At 39.1% G+C, this 17,577-nt stretch overlaps 1 protein-coding gene across 1 annotated transcript; it reads right to left on the reverse strand.

Annotated features, from left to right (window-relative positions):
• Window positions 1–14,654: 14,654 nt before the first annotated feature.
• Window positions 14,655–16,196, reverse strand: LOC134839711 (uncharacterized). Its single transcript, XM_063855333.1, has 4 exons — window positions 16,153–16,196; window positions 15,456–15,548; window positions 15,168–15,251; window positions 14,655–14,682 (listed from the first exon to the last, which is right to left on the reverse strand). The coding sequence occupies exons 1-4, from the start codon at window positions 16,194–16,196 to the stop codon at window positions 14,655–14,657; spliced, it is 249 nt and encodes an 82-aa protein (XP_063711403.1).
• Window positions 16,197–17,577: the final 1,381 nt, after the last annotated feature.

The raw sequence follows: 17,577 nt of genomic DNA on the forward strand, positions 1-17,577 counted from the left end.
GTTCTTGAGTCCTTGCTGGGAAAAGGAATTCATGGCAGGAATGTTCGGCACCACGGCGACTATCTTTGGAGCCTTCGTGCAGGAGATACTGGGCATGCCCATCAGCCTGCTCTTGGCTTTGTACCTGGTCTACCCCAGATACTTGTTCAACATGGGCCCAGCATACATGTTTAGTCGAGGAGTAGAGACACTTCGAGTTGATGGGTATCTGGCTCTATTATTCTTGACCCATGGGGAATTGGTGTCGTTTCATCGATTGATGGAATATGGAGAGCCTCTGTCTATGGGGAGAGTCCATTCGAGCATTGAAACCTACTCCTACAAGTGTGCCGCAGGGTTGAAGACGTTGTTAGTGCAATACCTCATGATGCAGAATCGGCACATGACAGGTGAAGATGAGAATCCAACCTCGAAAGAAGAATGGAAGAAGATGAATAGGGGGATGCCTCTGTTGACGGACCTATGCCTGGCAATGAGGTCGGACCCTATGGGGATAATCCGGGGTCTAGAGGAGGTGGTGACCTGCATTTATGGTCCAGCAGTGACGTAAGCATTCCCAGATCCCCTGGTGACAACGTATCGTCACTCTGTGACGCACTTGAGTCTCATCAGCATACTGGATGGGACGGCGCTCAATTGGTGTCAGCAGGAGGTGCTCAGAGCGCGAATGAGCAACACGGTACTCTTTGGAAAAGTGAAAGATGCCGAGCTGATAGTGTACAACTTCAGGGGGCAAATGCAATGTAGAATGGGAGGCAAGCGAGAGGGCCCCATCGAAACGTACCCCAAGTTTTGGAACTTGAACCCATTGACGGCAGACGGACGAGAGATCTTGAGGATTCCTGCTTGGGAGGAATGCTTTGCGCTGGTCAAGAGGGAGCTGGAGGCCATAATGGAGAAAGAGATCCTCCCAGCCACCATGCCTGAGTACCCGATAGTCAGGAGGATGACCTTGGGAATGAACAGCCCCTTGGTAGTTCCCTCCATAATGGCGAGGATGACGACGGAGGAAATGCAGAAGTATTTCACTGATGGCTGGACCCCCTGTTCATCGGCTACACGGCGGCGGTCTACTTCCATACTAGCGAGGCGAAGGTAAATTCGTGGACGACGCAAGCGAAAAAGATGAGAGGTTCGCAGCCCCCCGGATATGAGGTGCGAAAGGTCTTGAGAGCTCTTGAGCAGCAGGGACTTGAGAACATGCTACCCATATGGGATGATGGCAGGATGATCATGATGGAGGGGCACGTCGCATTGGTGGACGACATGAAATTTGCAACGAGAAAATACAGGGCACCCTATGGCTTAGAACAGGTGGAAGTGAGACAGGAGGGAAAAGAACTAGATGCAGCAGGTCAACTGCACGTAGCCCTGACGGAGTACAAGAAATTGGACCCTACGACACCATCACCACTGTCAGTGGACACGCCTGGAGACAAGAGGAGTGGACCCGTCGAGGACCGGTTTAAGAAAATTCTCGAGAGAAGGAGACATGAGTCAGAAGAAGAAAGTATGGATGAAACTCTCAGTGAAGCCGGTGAAAATATGGAAGTGGGGAATACGCCTGAACCAGGGCCATCAGGGGAGGAGCTCACCACTCAAGAGCTGTTGAAAGACTTGAACGAGGAGAATTGGGCAGATACTGCCACCCCACCTCTGAATCCGTCCCCCCGGAAGAATCTGGAATTGCCATTGGCAAATGAGACCTTCAATATGGGGATGATACTCTTGAGCTCGGAGGAAAGGGAAAAGAACACTTTCGAAGGGAACAGGGACATGTTCCTGGGGTCCCTGAAGGACGATGCTTGGCAGGAGTTCTTGGAAGAATTCAATCAAGAAGTGGGCAGCGAGACGACGCTGGACAAATTCAAGGAGGAACTGTGGGACACAGTCGTGAGATTTGGAGAACCGCTTCTGATAGGAACGGGCCTGGATGAGAAGGCGAGAAAAGAGCTGCTGAGCAAGCTGGTAGAGCTGAGGAATTCACGATCGAAGACTAGAGAAGAAAAATGTGAGGACAGCTCTACTCTGAAACAAAAAACTGTAGATAAAATAGTTGATGATATAAAAAGGGATAAGGTTGGGACTAGTAATATGATTAAAATTACTAATATCCTTAAGGCTCGAGCAGGGGGGAGGCAAGAGTTGGAAGGATTGGGGGTAGACAGAGAGGTCGAATCAGTGATGATAGCCACAACACCCTCAAGCAGAGATGTGAAGACCCGCAAGAGGAAGAGAGAAGTGGAGGGATTGGGTAGTCCTTCAGTGGATGCTGTTTCGGAAGGAAACTTGAGAGAGACGGCGCCCATGGTTTTGGCTCGATGCAAGACGGCGGCATACAAGAGCAGCTCGGAGCTCAGAAGACCACTTGAAGTAGAGAGGGAAATAGAGGTTTCCACCAGTTCGACATCGGAGGAAGACTTCAGGCCCCAGAAGATAAACGTAAAGAGAGGTTCAACGAACGGACAGACATGGGAAGTGGATGTCGGCAAAGAATGGATCTCGAAGGCACACCAGGCCACGGGCAAGCAAGTGACGAGTGATCCATTGGAGAGGAACAAGACGAGGAACACCTCCCGGGCGTGGTGGGTGGCCCTCGAGACATTGAAGGAAATGGAGGACTGCTTGAAGAAATTGGATAGTGGAGTAGCTCGCAAGCGAAGCAATTGGGCCACCCAGCAAAAGGCCGAGGTTAATAAAATAGAAGTGGCGAATCAGCTGAAGAGGTCCTGGCAGAACTTGTTGAAGGATCATTTTGAAGAAGCAATGAGGACATCCTCATCAGCACCACCATTAATGGCGAATCCCTTCGTTAGGACTGCAGGACAATTAATGTTCACCTGGAGTCTGGTGGGAATAGAGTTGGAGACATTGACCTCGTATGACAGGCTGAAGTTGGGAAGCAAAAAGCTAGATGTGTATCAAGCATTGATGCAACACGTGGCCAGGGACAATTCAGGCTTGAGCCTGGCTAGGAGGAAGGATGCCACATGTTTCTTGAGATGGATAATGTCAATGATGTCTGATAGTACCATCTTGGCATGCCACCAGAGAGCAAGCGGAAGTAAAACCGTGGAAAAAAGAGTCTCAACGATCATCTTAATCGTGTATCAGAGTACTGGTATAGAAAAAGAAGATGGTTCCAGACTGTCCCTAGAGAACCACAGAAAGCTGGACGAGGTACGGAGATTTTATAATAAGAATTTCGAAGAAGAGCATGATGTTCACCGTAACCTGGCCTCGTCAGAGCAGTACTCGAGACCCAGCGAGAAGGGGGAATACCAATACGTGTCAGGAGTGATGGGAATAGCCTACAACCCCTTCTTAGACTCAGAAACAGGAGGCTCTCACAGGAACCACGTGGTGGCGGAGCTACTGAAGTTTTGGACAGAAAGAATAATGGAAATAGAAACGGTAGAGAAAGAGGGGCCGAGCCTGGGCCTGATTCTTGAGAAAACACCAGAGGTGGTAAGCATACCGCGTTCGAACAAGAGAGTTGAAGTGCACATGGGCGATGGAAATGGCTTGTTAATCACGAACTTGGGGGTGGTATGGAAGCTATTAAGACCCTCCTGGTGTCCACATCCCCACGCGAGTCTGATCGAGGAAACCACCGAGCGAGTGAGGTTAGCACCAACGGAAGATGAAGATCTGGCAAAGTTGAGTGTGTTGCACAAGCTAATCTCACCTCAGACGCAGGAATCAGGCGAAAAGACGAGCAAGCTCGGGTCAGCAAAGAAGATGGAGCCGGGTAGCTGTCTGGATTCGACGTGTGGGAACGGAGAGCACACCTGCGATGGACGGTCATGTGTCAGGATACTGTCCTTTCAAAAAGAAGACTTGGTCACTTGGTTTGAAGACATCACGGAAAGGGAGAAAAGTGAAGTGCAAATAGTAGCGGAGTGTTACGCGAGAACTACGGTGAACATAGCAACAGCTCTCGGATTCTTCTCGAGAACGTGTAGTCTGCAGTCACTGGAAAGACTAGAGTCTGAACACCATTTAGTGACGGCGTTGAGCGTAGAATCATGGCCTGGGGTGTTGCAGGTGACTCAAAAACACATCCGGAGCTGGAAGGTTGGTCTCGAGGTGGAAATGGGGTCTCCCATGAGCGAAGCTTATGGCCTGCCATTGAACGCAAAATCCTTGATAGGGTCAATGATGGCCAATTTGTGCGGAAGCCACTACCCACTGCACATGGCGATGGTGGAAGCATCCAGCCAGAGAATATTGGTGGACAAGGCCTTCTCAGTGCCCAAGTGCGTGAGGTTGGCTCGGATATCGCATCACTCGCACAAGTTGTTGAGAAAAATCAGAGGGACAGTACCAAAAGAATTGAGAGATGACTTGAGTGAAATCTGGGGAGAAGAACTTTTGAAGTTGGAGAGTGAGAACACAAGCGATCACGAGAGACAAAACGTGATCGGAAAACCTGTGGGAGGTGCTCCAAACATGGAAGATAATGACACGATGCATGAGAAAATGATAGAGCTTGAGCCTCTCTTGGAAGCCTCGGGGGAGCGTAACCTCAGGAGCATTGAGATCACCCATGGAGAATGCCCATGCCACTGTTTGGCACAAACGGTATGGTATCCAGATCACAAGAACCTTTGCCTGGTGTGGGATATGGAAGAAATTCGGTCGATCGGACTACCGGACCACCGGCAGAAGGTGACGCTCTTAGTAGTGAGTACGATGTTGGCTCTGAGATGGATAGAAGAGAATATAACGAAGTATCGGGAAGTGACGACGCCAACGGCTGAGTCAATATATGCGATAGACTACAGCAGGAGACTCGAGTTGTTTGAGACTGCGTGCAAAGTATTCGCCATACCGACGGAAGTCAGACACATATGGAGCCGTTTGAGGTACTTTCCATGGTTTCGGGCGACACTGACGTCTTGGTTGTACATGACAACGAAAGATCACATGAGAAAGCATCAAAAGGAGTATCGACAGTTCCAGGCCGAGATTGGGCCAGAAGTTTTCAAGAGACCCCTGTTGACCCACCGAAATGCGATCACGACAGGATGGAAGAGAGTGGGTAAGATGTCTAGAGACAATACCAAAGCGAGGGAATCGATACTAGAGGAGGACCTGGCGAAGAACGTGAGCTTGAGCCTGCACAACTCCTTTTGTTTAAACCGGGAATCTAGGGTGAAGGCACTACCCAACCAAGCAAAGAGGTTGCAGGAGCAAAGAGAATGGATGCGATCCTATGAACAGCTGAAGGCTTGGGAGGAAATCGTGATTAGCTCCGATGATGAAGAAGAACTGTTGAGACAGTTTGCCGTATCAAGTACTTCAGGGTGTGGCACCTCCAAGGCAAAGAGTGCGAGATGAGTGGATGGTTCGAATGGATCTTGAGTCTTGAGAGGGAAGGGGGGCTTGAGTGTGGATCCGGGTGAAACCTGGGTTCACAGAAAAAGAAATTTTAACGAATCAAATATTGTTATTAATATGCTATATCTACTATATAAATCAAAATGCTGCATGACAATTTCCTGATTGAATGGGACAAAAGAAATTTTAAATGATTGGCTTAAAAAGCAAGAATTCAAGGGTGCAGGTGTGTGCAGATTTTGATTGCTGTTTAGCGATAGTGTGAAATTTTTACATGGCCGTGAATTTTGGGGTGTAGATAAGCTTAAGTCTGCTGCGAACTTCTGTAAATGACCACTGGCACTGTACCTTGAGCAACACTTGATTTTCTGGGACTCACTGGCAGACGACAGCACGCGATGAGGACATCGATCTCGAGTCCGGGGAGTATGTGCCAGTCGGTCATATTTGGAAGTTTGACCTTGAGAGAAGCAAAAAACACTTAATTTTGGGGTGAAATTTAATTTTTCAAAAATTCGAATGGAGCCTGTCATGCACCATTTTCTCGCGATAACTGAAAGTCAAAAAAGAGAAGTCAGAACAATCGAGTGACAATCGCGGGAAAGTTGCAAGATAAATCAGTAGGAAATTGCTATTCGCAATTTCCGTCACAGCAATAATCTAGAGTAGAGCTGTCCCATTCGAAACAGAAAGAAGCGTATTCCCATGAACTGGATTATTGTGACTTGACTGGAGTATTATTCTAAACTGGACTAGAGTGAACCTTCGGTGGAAAGGTGGACAGCTTGAGTGTCCCAATGGTTCACGAGAAACTATAGTCTGGAGTACAAACTTGTTCTTGTTGTTAAAACTGACAAACATTAAACTCATTTTAGTTACATTATTTAATTCTCGAGTCAATTACCGACTGAAGTACTTCCCTTTCTTGAGCGTGCTACAATGTGAGTACTAATTTAAATTTCTAGAGTGTGTTTTATAATTGTTATGTTGAGGTAAGGCGAGTTTTAGGTTGATCCATCTGAAATGGATCAAAGTTCCACTGTCTAATAAAAAGTAACGTAACGGATTGTTCCAACCCGGTTTTTAACGGCGTTCATGTATTTTGGGTATCTAGAGACCTAAGTATGAGGACGTTCTTAATTCTAGAGTGGGGGGATATTTTAGTAGTAGCCTTAAGCTGTAACGGGTCGTAGTCTCATGTCGCAAACGAACCGAATTGGCTCCGACTGATTTGAGGTAGAAAAACACAAGAGATAGTGTCCCTGACTCTTGAGCCAATAGTTATAGGGCCTATTTTTCTTAAGCCTCATGTGTGACTGCAGTAGACGAATGTTACAAACCTGAAACTATGGTAGCTGAAGTTGAATTTTTTTAATCTGAAAATTGTCTAAAAGCTTTAGTATATCTGGTTTATGCTTTATCTTGCAAAAAAATTGGAGAAAACCGAATCTTTTGATATCTTAAACTTAGTTTTTGAAATCTCAAACCTAAAACTCTTAAACTGTCTCAAACTCGATGCATGAAAATAAAAAGTTGGTTTTTGATAGCTGGTCTAGTGTAAATTAAAATTTGGAACAAGTTTGTAACTTCAAAATCAAAAATTTGTTTGCGGAAACCTAAGTTTTTGGGGCTGAAACTATGATTTCTAAAACTGAAACTATGGTTTGACCACTTGGTTTTAGAGTTTTGATATTGGAAATTTAGGTTGATCTCTCTAATATATTTCTATTCCAGCAATAAAATTGCTCAAAAAGATGAGAATTTTAGCCTAAAACGACGATTTTAGTTTTCTGAAACTATAAGTTTGAGGGCTCAAACTAACACCTTCTAGAGGTTTTTTGAGTTTAAAAATTGGTTAGTGTATTAAGGATTCCTATTATCTTTCAATATTTTACAAAAATTTTACATGGGAAGCAAAATTTTCGGGTCCGAAACCAAAAACACCAATTCTGAAACGTACGTTTCAGCCTTGGGAACCAAATTTTAAAATTGGTTTGGTGGGTTTTAACACCGTTAGTTTTCTCTAGAAAGTCAAAATTCGGCGTTCGGAGCTCAATTTTGAGACCAAAAACTCAATTTTTGTGTTCTGAAACCTGAAACTAACAAAAACTTACCATTTAAGACCAGGTTTTTGACTTATGGTTTCCAATTTTGGGTTTGACTTGTTCAACTTTTGCTGTTTTACCCGAATCCGTTTACAGAAACTTAAAATTGTGACCGGAAACTATACTTATTTTAACTGAAACGTTTGACCCTATAACTGAAACCTAGACTGAAACCAAAAATTTTGGCTGGTAAAAATCAATTTTTTAGTGCTTAGGCTATCATATGAAACCTAGTTTATCAAAATAAAGTGGATGTGTCAGTGTTTTAGACTTAGTTTTTGTTGTGAAACCTGAAACTTTTGTGCTGAAACTAAAAATTGGTGTTTGGTGTTATGTGGTTAGCGTTGAAGATTGATTTTAGTGCGTATTCTTATTGTTTTTTAGGTGTATATTTAAACTGTGTCATAAAAAACCAATGATTTATTAAAAAACACCCAAATCAGTTCCTTCCTTCTTGGTTTTTGTTATTTTGTTCCTTAGTTCCAGTAATTGGTAGCTTTACTGATGGATGATTTAGGTTTAAGTTACGTTAAGGTGGATAGAATTAAAATTAGTTTAAGAAAAATTGAGGATAAGTCTCGAGAAATGATGAAGGATTAGAATAAATAGCAACAAGCGTGGGTGGTTTGAGAAAATGTGATGAAGAATTCAATTTTTCATACAATTTAGGGTTCTCTTAGATTGCACATATGACCACTTAACCCCCTCGAAAAAATAGATGAAGATATTTAATGAGTTTTTGAGCACTTTGGTTTAATACGGAATTTCATTAATTTTATGGATGAAAACTGTAAACTGAAGTTTCGGCATAAATTTAGTGGATTATTGGACAAAACGGGTATATCTTACTAGCGGACTTAGGCAGAGAACGATTTTTTCAGAAATTTTATATATTATTATAATAAGATATAAAAGTTAAGTTCATGAGCTAATGTCAGTTAGAAAGCCGTTTAATTGACCTCGAGATGGAGGAATATCGTGGGCGACTGTTAACGCAGGGGATACTTATCGCAACAACCCTACTAGGAATATCTGTCAAATAGAAGACAATGAAATTGTGTTTCTATCGAAAGATACCCATTGTCTCTGGCTTTTTGATGTTGGCAACTAATCTGACAAATACTCACAGACCCTAATTTTAATATATTTTTTTGAATTTTGAAAGCTGTTTCGAGTTTGTTGGAAAAAGATTTTCTTAAGGAGTAGTTCTCTGCTGCGGTCGCACCAGTTTGACTAAGCGCTCATTGCTGGTTGAATGCTTAGTAATTTTATCCTAAGTTATAAGTCTCACCTTAGATCGTCAAGTTGTCTTGACAAAAGTTAGAGTAGAAACAATAATTAGAAAAGTTACGAATTAATTAGTTGGTTAAATACAAAGCACTGGGTTATTAGATTATATAAACGAATCGAACAGCTTAAAGAAATTTACCTATGAGGGGAGGTTGAGTTAATCTTATTTTGTTCATCAATATTTTATCTTCTTACTAAGATCGATGGCTGATTAGTATTCTTGGGTCGCCCTTGATTGTGTCCACTTCGGCACTTCTGGTTTGGTCGTCAGTATCGTCTTGCCGTAGTCCTTTTGGTACATGTAGTCCAGACTTCCTCAGGTGTGGGTATCTTGAGTATCTCGATTTATAATTTTATCGAACTTGAAATGAGAATTTATTCTCTATTTTATTTGTGAAAAAAGGCTAGTTTAAATTTATTGTGAAGGCAGAAAAGAGAAGATGTTTATTTTGAAAAGGTCTGACTGAAGAGATCTAACTTGCTGCTTACTGAGCAAAAAGAAACACTGAAAATTTCAGGCCAGTCTTTTGCTCGTAAGCATAAACCGGCGGCTGATTCAATCTTTAATGATTCAAGTTTCACCTGCTCCTTTGTTCTCCCTTTCTTATAAGGGAATTTTTAACTAGTTTTTATTTGATATTTTCAAATCAAATATCTTTAACTTATTAGTACTCTTTGATTAAAACCGCAGCCTTCAGTTTTTCTGATTAAAAATTCATATTACTCTCTCTGATGCATCATATTGCAGGTGCATCTCTGCTTAATCAAATCAAGGAGAATTTCAGTGCAGCCGGCAAGTCTGCTAAAAATTTATCCATTTTGTTTCAAGTTAAAGTTAAAAGGGAAGTTAAAAGTTAATAATCGCCGCCCTTTTAAAATAGTGAGCATGAAAAAATGAGAAAATATGGACAAGTATTTAAAAAGGAGTGGATTTTCAAAACAAGATTTTATAGTCCTAATAAGAGTAAATCAGTCAATATCTGATTTAGTGAAAAGAGGCTTTAATTTAAATGGCACGCTCCAATTTAGAATTGGGTCGTTAAATAAACAATTAAGACAATGGTTTTTTGTCTGTGTATTATTTTCAATACTGCAATATTTACTGTTTGTTTTGTTGGACCCAGTTTTTCCTAATAAAGGTAATATGAGGTAATACATTAGGTAATATTGTAATTTGTTTCTAATAGTTTCGGTTATTGTTGTTCGAAAACTTTTTTGATGTTATATTAATTGCATTAATGTTTAAATGAACTAAAATTAGATTGTGTTAGTTTTTCTTGATTCATAACTTATTTGACGCAGAGCTTTAGCTGTTTTGAAGAATAAAGTTTTGGTTTTCAAAAATCTGACTCACTTGTAATGGAGTTTTTCACAAAAAAAAACAAACTGAAATTTTTTTGAAGCTCATTTGAAGGAATTTACACAATTGTATTTGTTTTCATCTCTCGGGGCACCTTGTTGATCAGTGCTCAACTATGATAATTACAGCAATTTTTTCTCCCGTCAAATGAAATCGTTTTTTTTTTTATACTATACATAAAATTGAAACTTTTAATGTTTTTGAATAAAAAAACAATTCACCTACTGTTCATAATGACATAAAAAATAAACTCAGCTAAGTTTAATTCCAGAAACTGCTTAATAAAAAAATAGTGTGTAAAAATTATCCAGGTATTTGCTAAAGAGCTCTTTTCATTGCATTTTAATGAAACAATTTTTTGCGAGGTTCAAATAATCACAGACAAAGTAGTCTACTCTTAACAATGAGCAAAAACTGTTGAAAAAAAACTGTTTCGTTTTTTTTTATTACATTTAGGTTCATGTTTTTGCTGCTGAAACCTTTGGAGTTAGAAATCATACTTTTTCATGCATCCACGATACATTTACAGCAAAAAAAATCAAAAAAGAGTTTGATAACCTTAGTTATTACAATTTGCTAATTTTTTCATATACTTTTCCTTGCCTACACTATTATCCTTTTCAGTCATATCTAAGAAAAAGGATACCAATCAATACACATCCTCAATTTGAATCAACTCGAATATGCTGCATAAGACACGTTGTTCTGCAGGTCTGATTTCTTGGAAAGCGGGTTTTACTGCTATACTTCATTGACCTTCCTGAAACTCGAAATTTGAAAAATTAAATCATCTGATGACACAATGAAGCAAAGTTGATTTGTACTAACAATTACTTAAGTGCTTTGAAATGTTTCAGGAGTTAGCAAACAATGACAGGTGTTGCAAAACTAAAAAATTTACAGTCCAAACGCAAACTAGTCAGGCAATTAGTTCTTGACGGCAAAGAAAAAAATGAGAGGTAATCTAAGGAAGAATTGAATAAAAAGCAAAATAGAGTTTCAGCAAAAAGGTCCCATTCAAACCTGCATCCTACCCAAAAAAAAGAAAGCCTTGGACCAAAAATTAAGCATATGAAGATCGAGCTAAAATTAATTAAATAATTTGAAAGAAAAATATTATTAGGACAACTGAAAACTTGCTTTTTGGAAATTTTCTAGCTTCGATATTTGTTCGTATACATTCTATACGCTTTTTTGAACAATATAGAAAATTAGCGGAAAACGGACTAGTTTTCAATTACTAATTTATTGCAAGCACCCTCATGAATCAGTCATGATGCTTTTTCAGCATTGGTGGAGGCATCCGACGTTGTGTACGATTCGTTTTACAAGCAAGTTATCTACCATCACGGAACATTGTTTGCTAGCTCCTCTGCTATGACCAACAAAAATGCCTGCAATTTTAACGTGTCTTCTTTACTGTACGACCCCGGCTGGAGGCGCTTGACTTATGTTTCGACTTCGAGCAAGTGCAGGTTTGCGACTGAAATTCCGCGGTCCAAAAGCAATCTTAAGTCGAGCAAAAAGTCGAAACATACCCAATTTTGGTCGAGAGAGTCAAAACATAGGTCGAGAAAGTCGAGGAACATATCGGACATAAGTCGAGAAAGTTGAAACATGTCGAATTTTGGTCGAGAAACATATGTAAACTAGGTCCAACAAAGTCGAACACATTTTTTGTTGAGTTGAGAAAGTCAAAAATGCCAAAATTTGGTCGAGAAAGTTGAAACAAACCAAAATTTGATTGATACGGTCGAAACCTACTGATTTTTGGTCCATCTTTTCTCAAGTCGCACCGTCAGTCTTTCTTAAGTTGCACCCACATATTTTTCTTGAGTCGCGCCTCCAAAATCTGTGTTCAAGTCACACCGTCAGTCTTTTTTTCTGAGGTCGAGCCCCCAGTCTGATCTTAAAAACATTAGGTTGCGCATCAAAATCTTTTTCTAAGTCGTGACGCGACTCAAACTATTTTCTGAAGTCCGATATGTTTCCGAAGCTAATAAATGTTAGGTGAAAGGATATTACCTAGACTTAGTGTAACCTTTGGCGCGACTTTTAAAAAGACTGAAAGCGCAACCTAAAAAATACGGGCGGAGCGACTTAGGAAAAGACTGGTGCTTCGACTTAAGGCCGACCAAACAAAAAGACTCAGGGATATGGTCGTGGCTGTTTGTTCTCGGTCGTGCCGGCGGTCAAGTTTTGGAATTTTTGGTCGCACCACTTTCCTATTTTGAGCCATTTTCTTGGATCGCATCGGTTGTTTTTTTTTTCATTCGCGCCGTTTTTGAAAAACTATAAGATAAAATAAGGCAGCCTAAATTTTCCATTTTTGGATCGCATCGTTTTTTAAAATCGGGGACCTCGACACAGGTTGTTTCATTGTTCTAGCCAAACTGCCTCGAAATATTGCTATATTTACGATTTAAATCCCGTTCGCTGGAAATTTTACTCAAATTTACGTCTATCTTTTTTTTTAAAATTGTGGTCGACAAATTTATATGGCAAAATCTTGCCAAAAAGATGCGAGATTGCGTCATGCAACACATAAGAGTGTGCAGTATTGTGTCTGAAACCCGTAACTGATGACTTTTCAATGCAAACCTGATGTGTTACTATCAACCGGCTCATCTACCGATTCTTGTCAAGCTTTGAAAACAGCACAAATGAGCTTTAAAAATCGTCGTCGAGCAGAATCCAATGATTCCTAAATAGAAAAAATGTAGAAAAAAAAACAAAATGAGGACAACCTATCATCTCAAAATGTTGCAATACGTTCTTTTTTAATTTTGTGTCTTCAATGATTAAATTTACTCATTTTTAGATAGATAAATTTAAGCAATTGAAAAAAACTTTGTCGTTCTAAAAAAAGTAATTCCAATCGGTGTATATGAATTGTTTTTGGTTTTCTTGCAAAGTTTTTTTTTATTTTAGAGCAATTAAAATTTAATTTAAACAACGCAAAAAGTTTTTTTGATGACAACCTAGATAGTTTTTTTTAGTTGTAGTTTTTTTCGTTGATCAAATTATAAATGTCATTTATTAAAAAAATTGTTAGTAAGCCGCGACTTTCGAAGAAAATGACAAAATGTTTGTAATCGGGCTGTATTATTTCCTCGTGACACATTTCTACTTTTTAACTATCAATTTTTGATGGAACATTTTCAAGGTATTGTTGCCTTGAGCTCAAATTCAGAGCAATGTTTCACTGGTGATATTACTTTTCCTAAGGATATGGAGTTTGAAACTATAGTACCAGTATAAGCTCATTCTATAAGACGTTTTAATGTGGGATATGAGATTTTTGTTGAATGACGAAACAGGCAATCTGGAAGTGCCACTTCAAAAGATTATTCCAAACGACCAGTGGCAAATTATTATCCCTTCAACTTTTTTCGGCAGATGAAGAAACTCGAACTTTGTTCCGCTGAAACATTTAATAGTTGGCATCGAGCTTCGCAGAGAATCAAAGTTTTACGGAAAGACTCTTATGTTTTCATTTGCTGCTCTTTACGTGCTTTCAGGTTCATTTTCAGTTGCATAATGAATTGAAGTTTAAGTTATTATCTCACTTTTTGGATCATATAAAAATCGACCACCCCGTCATTTCAGCTATAAAGTTTCTAGCACTGCGTGTAAGCTAATCGATTTTGATTGGCTAAAATCTCTAAGTGAGGCCTAGATAACACACCTTCTTTAATCCCGCTTTTTCAAATGTGAAACTTTAAATAAAAAACCAAATTTGTGTTAACACAAATTTTCGATTCAAAATTTTTCTTTTCAAATGATTTCGGCTTGTCTGTTATCGCTTAGTGATTTAAATTTGAGTAATTGAGTCGTTCAGTTTAAACATATTTCTTATGCTCCTACTCTGAATGAAACCAAAAAACCTTGTAGTTTTTCATGGCAATAATTTTTTTTCAGCTGTTTCTTTTTTTTTCTTTACATTTTTTCCGCTTAAAAATTTTTGCCTTTGATAAGTTGGCCTAATGGCCTCATATTGCGTGGTTTTCGTTGGGACTGTTATTGGATTCCCAGTGCTTAAAAAGGTCTAAGTTGACGGAATTCTGAGTCATTGTCGTGTTGTGTTGAATGAAATTGAACTAATTAAATCTGGGTTTCAGGTCATATATCGCATAAAGGTGAAACGCACATTTAGAAATCAGGAAACATTCGGCTGATGGCTAAACGGGTAGTGAGCAACTGTTTAGTGGATGTGCTGTACGCTGTTGGTATGAGAAACAAATAAAGATCGATCAAAGTTTGGGTTTGGCAGAGTGTGGGTTTGGCAGAGTTTGGATTTGGCAAAGAAAGAAACTGGACGCGACTTTAAATTAGCGCAACTCTATTACACAAAACCAACGATGAAATTTTTTGTTTCTAATCAAGACAATTGATGCAATTTAACCTATTTAAGCGTTTTTTATTCTGTTCTAGAGCATAGATTTAGAAAGTTATTGACCTTAAATTGGATAAGAAAAAAGGATTTTCTGCTTAGAAATAGCCCAGATTAAGAAAATTTCTGAACAGAAACTAAATTAGAAAAAAGTTTTTCCTGATTAGAAATAGCCCAGATTAAGAAAATTTCTGAACAGAAATTAGATTAGAAAAAAAGCTTTTTCTGATTAGAAATAGCCCAGATTAAGAAAACTTCTGAACAGAAATTAGATTAGAAAAAAGCTTTTTCTGATTAGAAATAGCCTAGATTTTGAAAATTTCTGACCAGAAATTGGATTAGAAATAAAGTATTATAGAAAATCCATGCTTTATTTAAACATTTTGCAAAGAATGCCTGACCAGAAATTGAGATCAGAAATTAAGTATTTCTTGACAGAATTAAAGAATTTTCTCAGTACGGGTTGACATTAGAATTCATCAAAATTAAAACTCTAACTGACAAAATTAAGAATTTACTGGAAAAAATTTATTGATATGAAGGCAAATTTTATCGAAACAGTTATTGAGCCGATAGAACCAATTTTGACACATATATTCTTAAAGATACCAGTGCAAAATAGCCCGATGACGTCCGATCATTTTTTTTTATCAAAGGTTTTTTGGTATCCCAATACGATTCAACATTTTTAGTATGGATACCGGTTTCTCTTTCCACAAAACTAATCGAATGATTGGCGGTCTTGTGGGTATATCCCTTCCTATGCAATGCCCCGTATGCACGTCATTCGTCAGAATGAACAATTGCGCCCTGTTCGACGACCGATTGAACTATGGGCAACAAAGTTTCGGCGTATCGGTGGCTCACAATCTCCATAAATCCAACCGAAGGCCCGAAGCTCGTGTCCACAATGCCAAATACCCAAACTTTTTATTCGGGCGCCCTTTCACGGCGATTTTTTGGCTTGTCAGAGCAGCAACTTTCGTCGATCTGGACAAAAATACCCGGCCCGCCAAGTCGAATTGGGTGTTTTTGTAAGTAACGAGCACAAATTTCTCTAAGACAAGCAAAGGCATTCACAATACTTGTTTTTGATATGCCAGTTTGAAGGAAAGTTTGCCTATTTCGTGTTCGTATGCTCCAAAGATAAATTATATGCAACCATTTGGCGAGATTGTTTGGCCTTTCCAGGCATATTTATCCGGAGTTTTTTTATATTTTGTCGAGTTTATAGTCTTTTTGAAACTAGGGCGTTTCTGTTGTCGATTTAATATGCCAAGAGTTTTAAATGTGTGTATACAAAGTTCAATATTTGTCAAACAAGGGAGACTCTGCTCATTGAAACTCATGGCGCAATCGGTTAAATAAGCGGTCAAATGTTTACTTGCCACTTTGCCGTTTGAACAAATTTTTATTTGTATTCTCAATTCTGATTGGTCGGAAAATAGCATCATTTTGATCTGAAGCCAAGTTAACATCCTCCCCCTAAACTGGTTTGGCGGTAGGATGTTAACTTGATACTTCCTCTTTATTATCATTTCGAGCTCAACAAACAGTCATATTTGTCAATCATAAATTTTTTTGTGATATTATGGTTAGTCAATCCTATCTATTGAGTCGATGCTACATATGTCAACACATTTTAGCTTATGATTGCTAACTTGTGGAAACATGCAAAAGAATTAGATTTGGTCGTTAACGACATGACACATCTTTAATTCATGTCTAATTTCCCAGTGGAAACGACTTGAGTAATGGACTAGTTTCGAGGCAATCTATCGCTCTCATTGAAAATTTTAACTCAATATAAATCTTGATAATAGCTTTCTGCCTTCGCACCGATCCAGATTATAAAAAAAAGACTTCACTGGCACCAAATGGTAGGAAAATGAAAACATATCAGTAATAGCCGATCGTTTAAACAGCCATTTATTTAAAAAAAAAAGCGATCAACATGAGCATAGAAACCGCACAATTTCCTTGAGAATAAGAAAAATAATTTTTTTTCCTTTATCGATTTGTTGCCATGGCAATTGATTTGCATTATTTCCGAGTGAGCCACAATTGTTTTGAGAGTGGGAAATATTTCCTTTCTCTGTTATCGATTTGTTGCCATGGCAATTGAGTTAGGTTAATTCCTTAATTCCGAGTGAGCCACAATTGTCTTGAGAATGAGAAAAAAAAACTCTTTTTTTGTTATCGATTTGTTGCCATGGCAATTGAGTTTGGTCAGTTACGAGTGAGCCACAATTGTCTTCAAAATGAGAAAAAAAATTTCCTCTTTTCTGTTATCGATTTGTTGCCACGGCAATTGAGTTGCATTAATTCCGAGTGAGCCACAATTGTTTTGAGAGTGGGAAATATTTCCTTTTTCTGTTATCGATTTGTTGCCATGGCAATTGAGTTAGGTTAATTCCTTAATTCCGAGTGAGCCACAATTGTCTTGAGAATGAGAAAAAAAACTCTTTTTTTTGTTATCGATTTGTTGCCATGGCAATTGAGTTGGGTTAGTTACGAGTGAGCCACAATGGTCCTGAAAATGTGAAAAAAAATCCTTTTTTTGTTATCGATTTGTATCTATAGCAATTGAGTTTGGTCAGTTACGAGTGAGCCACAATTGTCTTCAAAATGAGAAAAAAAAATTTCCTCTTTTCTGTTATCGATTTGTTGCCATGGCAATTGATTTGGATTAATTCCGAGTGAGCCACAATTGTTTTGAGAGTGGGAAATATTTCCTTTTTCTGTTATCGATTTGTTGCCATGGCAATTGAGTTAGGTTAATTCCTTAATTCCGAGTGAGCCACAATTGTCTTGAGAATGAGAAAAAAACTCTTTTTTTTGTTATCGATTTGTTGCCATGGCAATTGAGTTGGGTTAGTTACGAGTGAGCCACAATGGTCCTGAAAATGTGAAAAAAAAATCTTTTTTTTTGTTATCGATTTGTATCTATAGCAATTGAGTTTGGTCAGTTACGAGTGAGCCACAATTGTCTTCAAAATGAGAAAAAAATTTTCCTCTTTTCTGTTATCGATTTGTTGCCATGGCAATTGAGTTGGATTAATTCCGAGTGAGCCACAATTGTTTTG

Source organism: Symsagittifera roscoffensis, chromosome 2 (genome assembly GCF_963678635.1).
Source record: "Symsagittifera roscoffensis chromosome 2, txSymRosc1.1, whole genome shotgun sequence".
Lineage (NCBI taxonomy): Eukaryota > Metazoa > Xenacoelomorpha > Acoela > Convolutidae > Symsagittifera > Symsagittifera roscoffensis.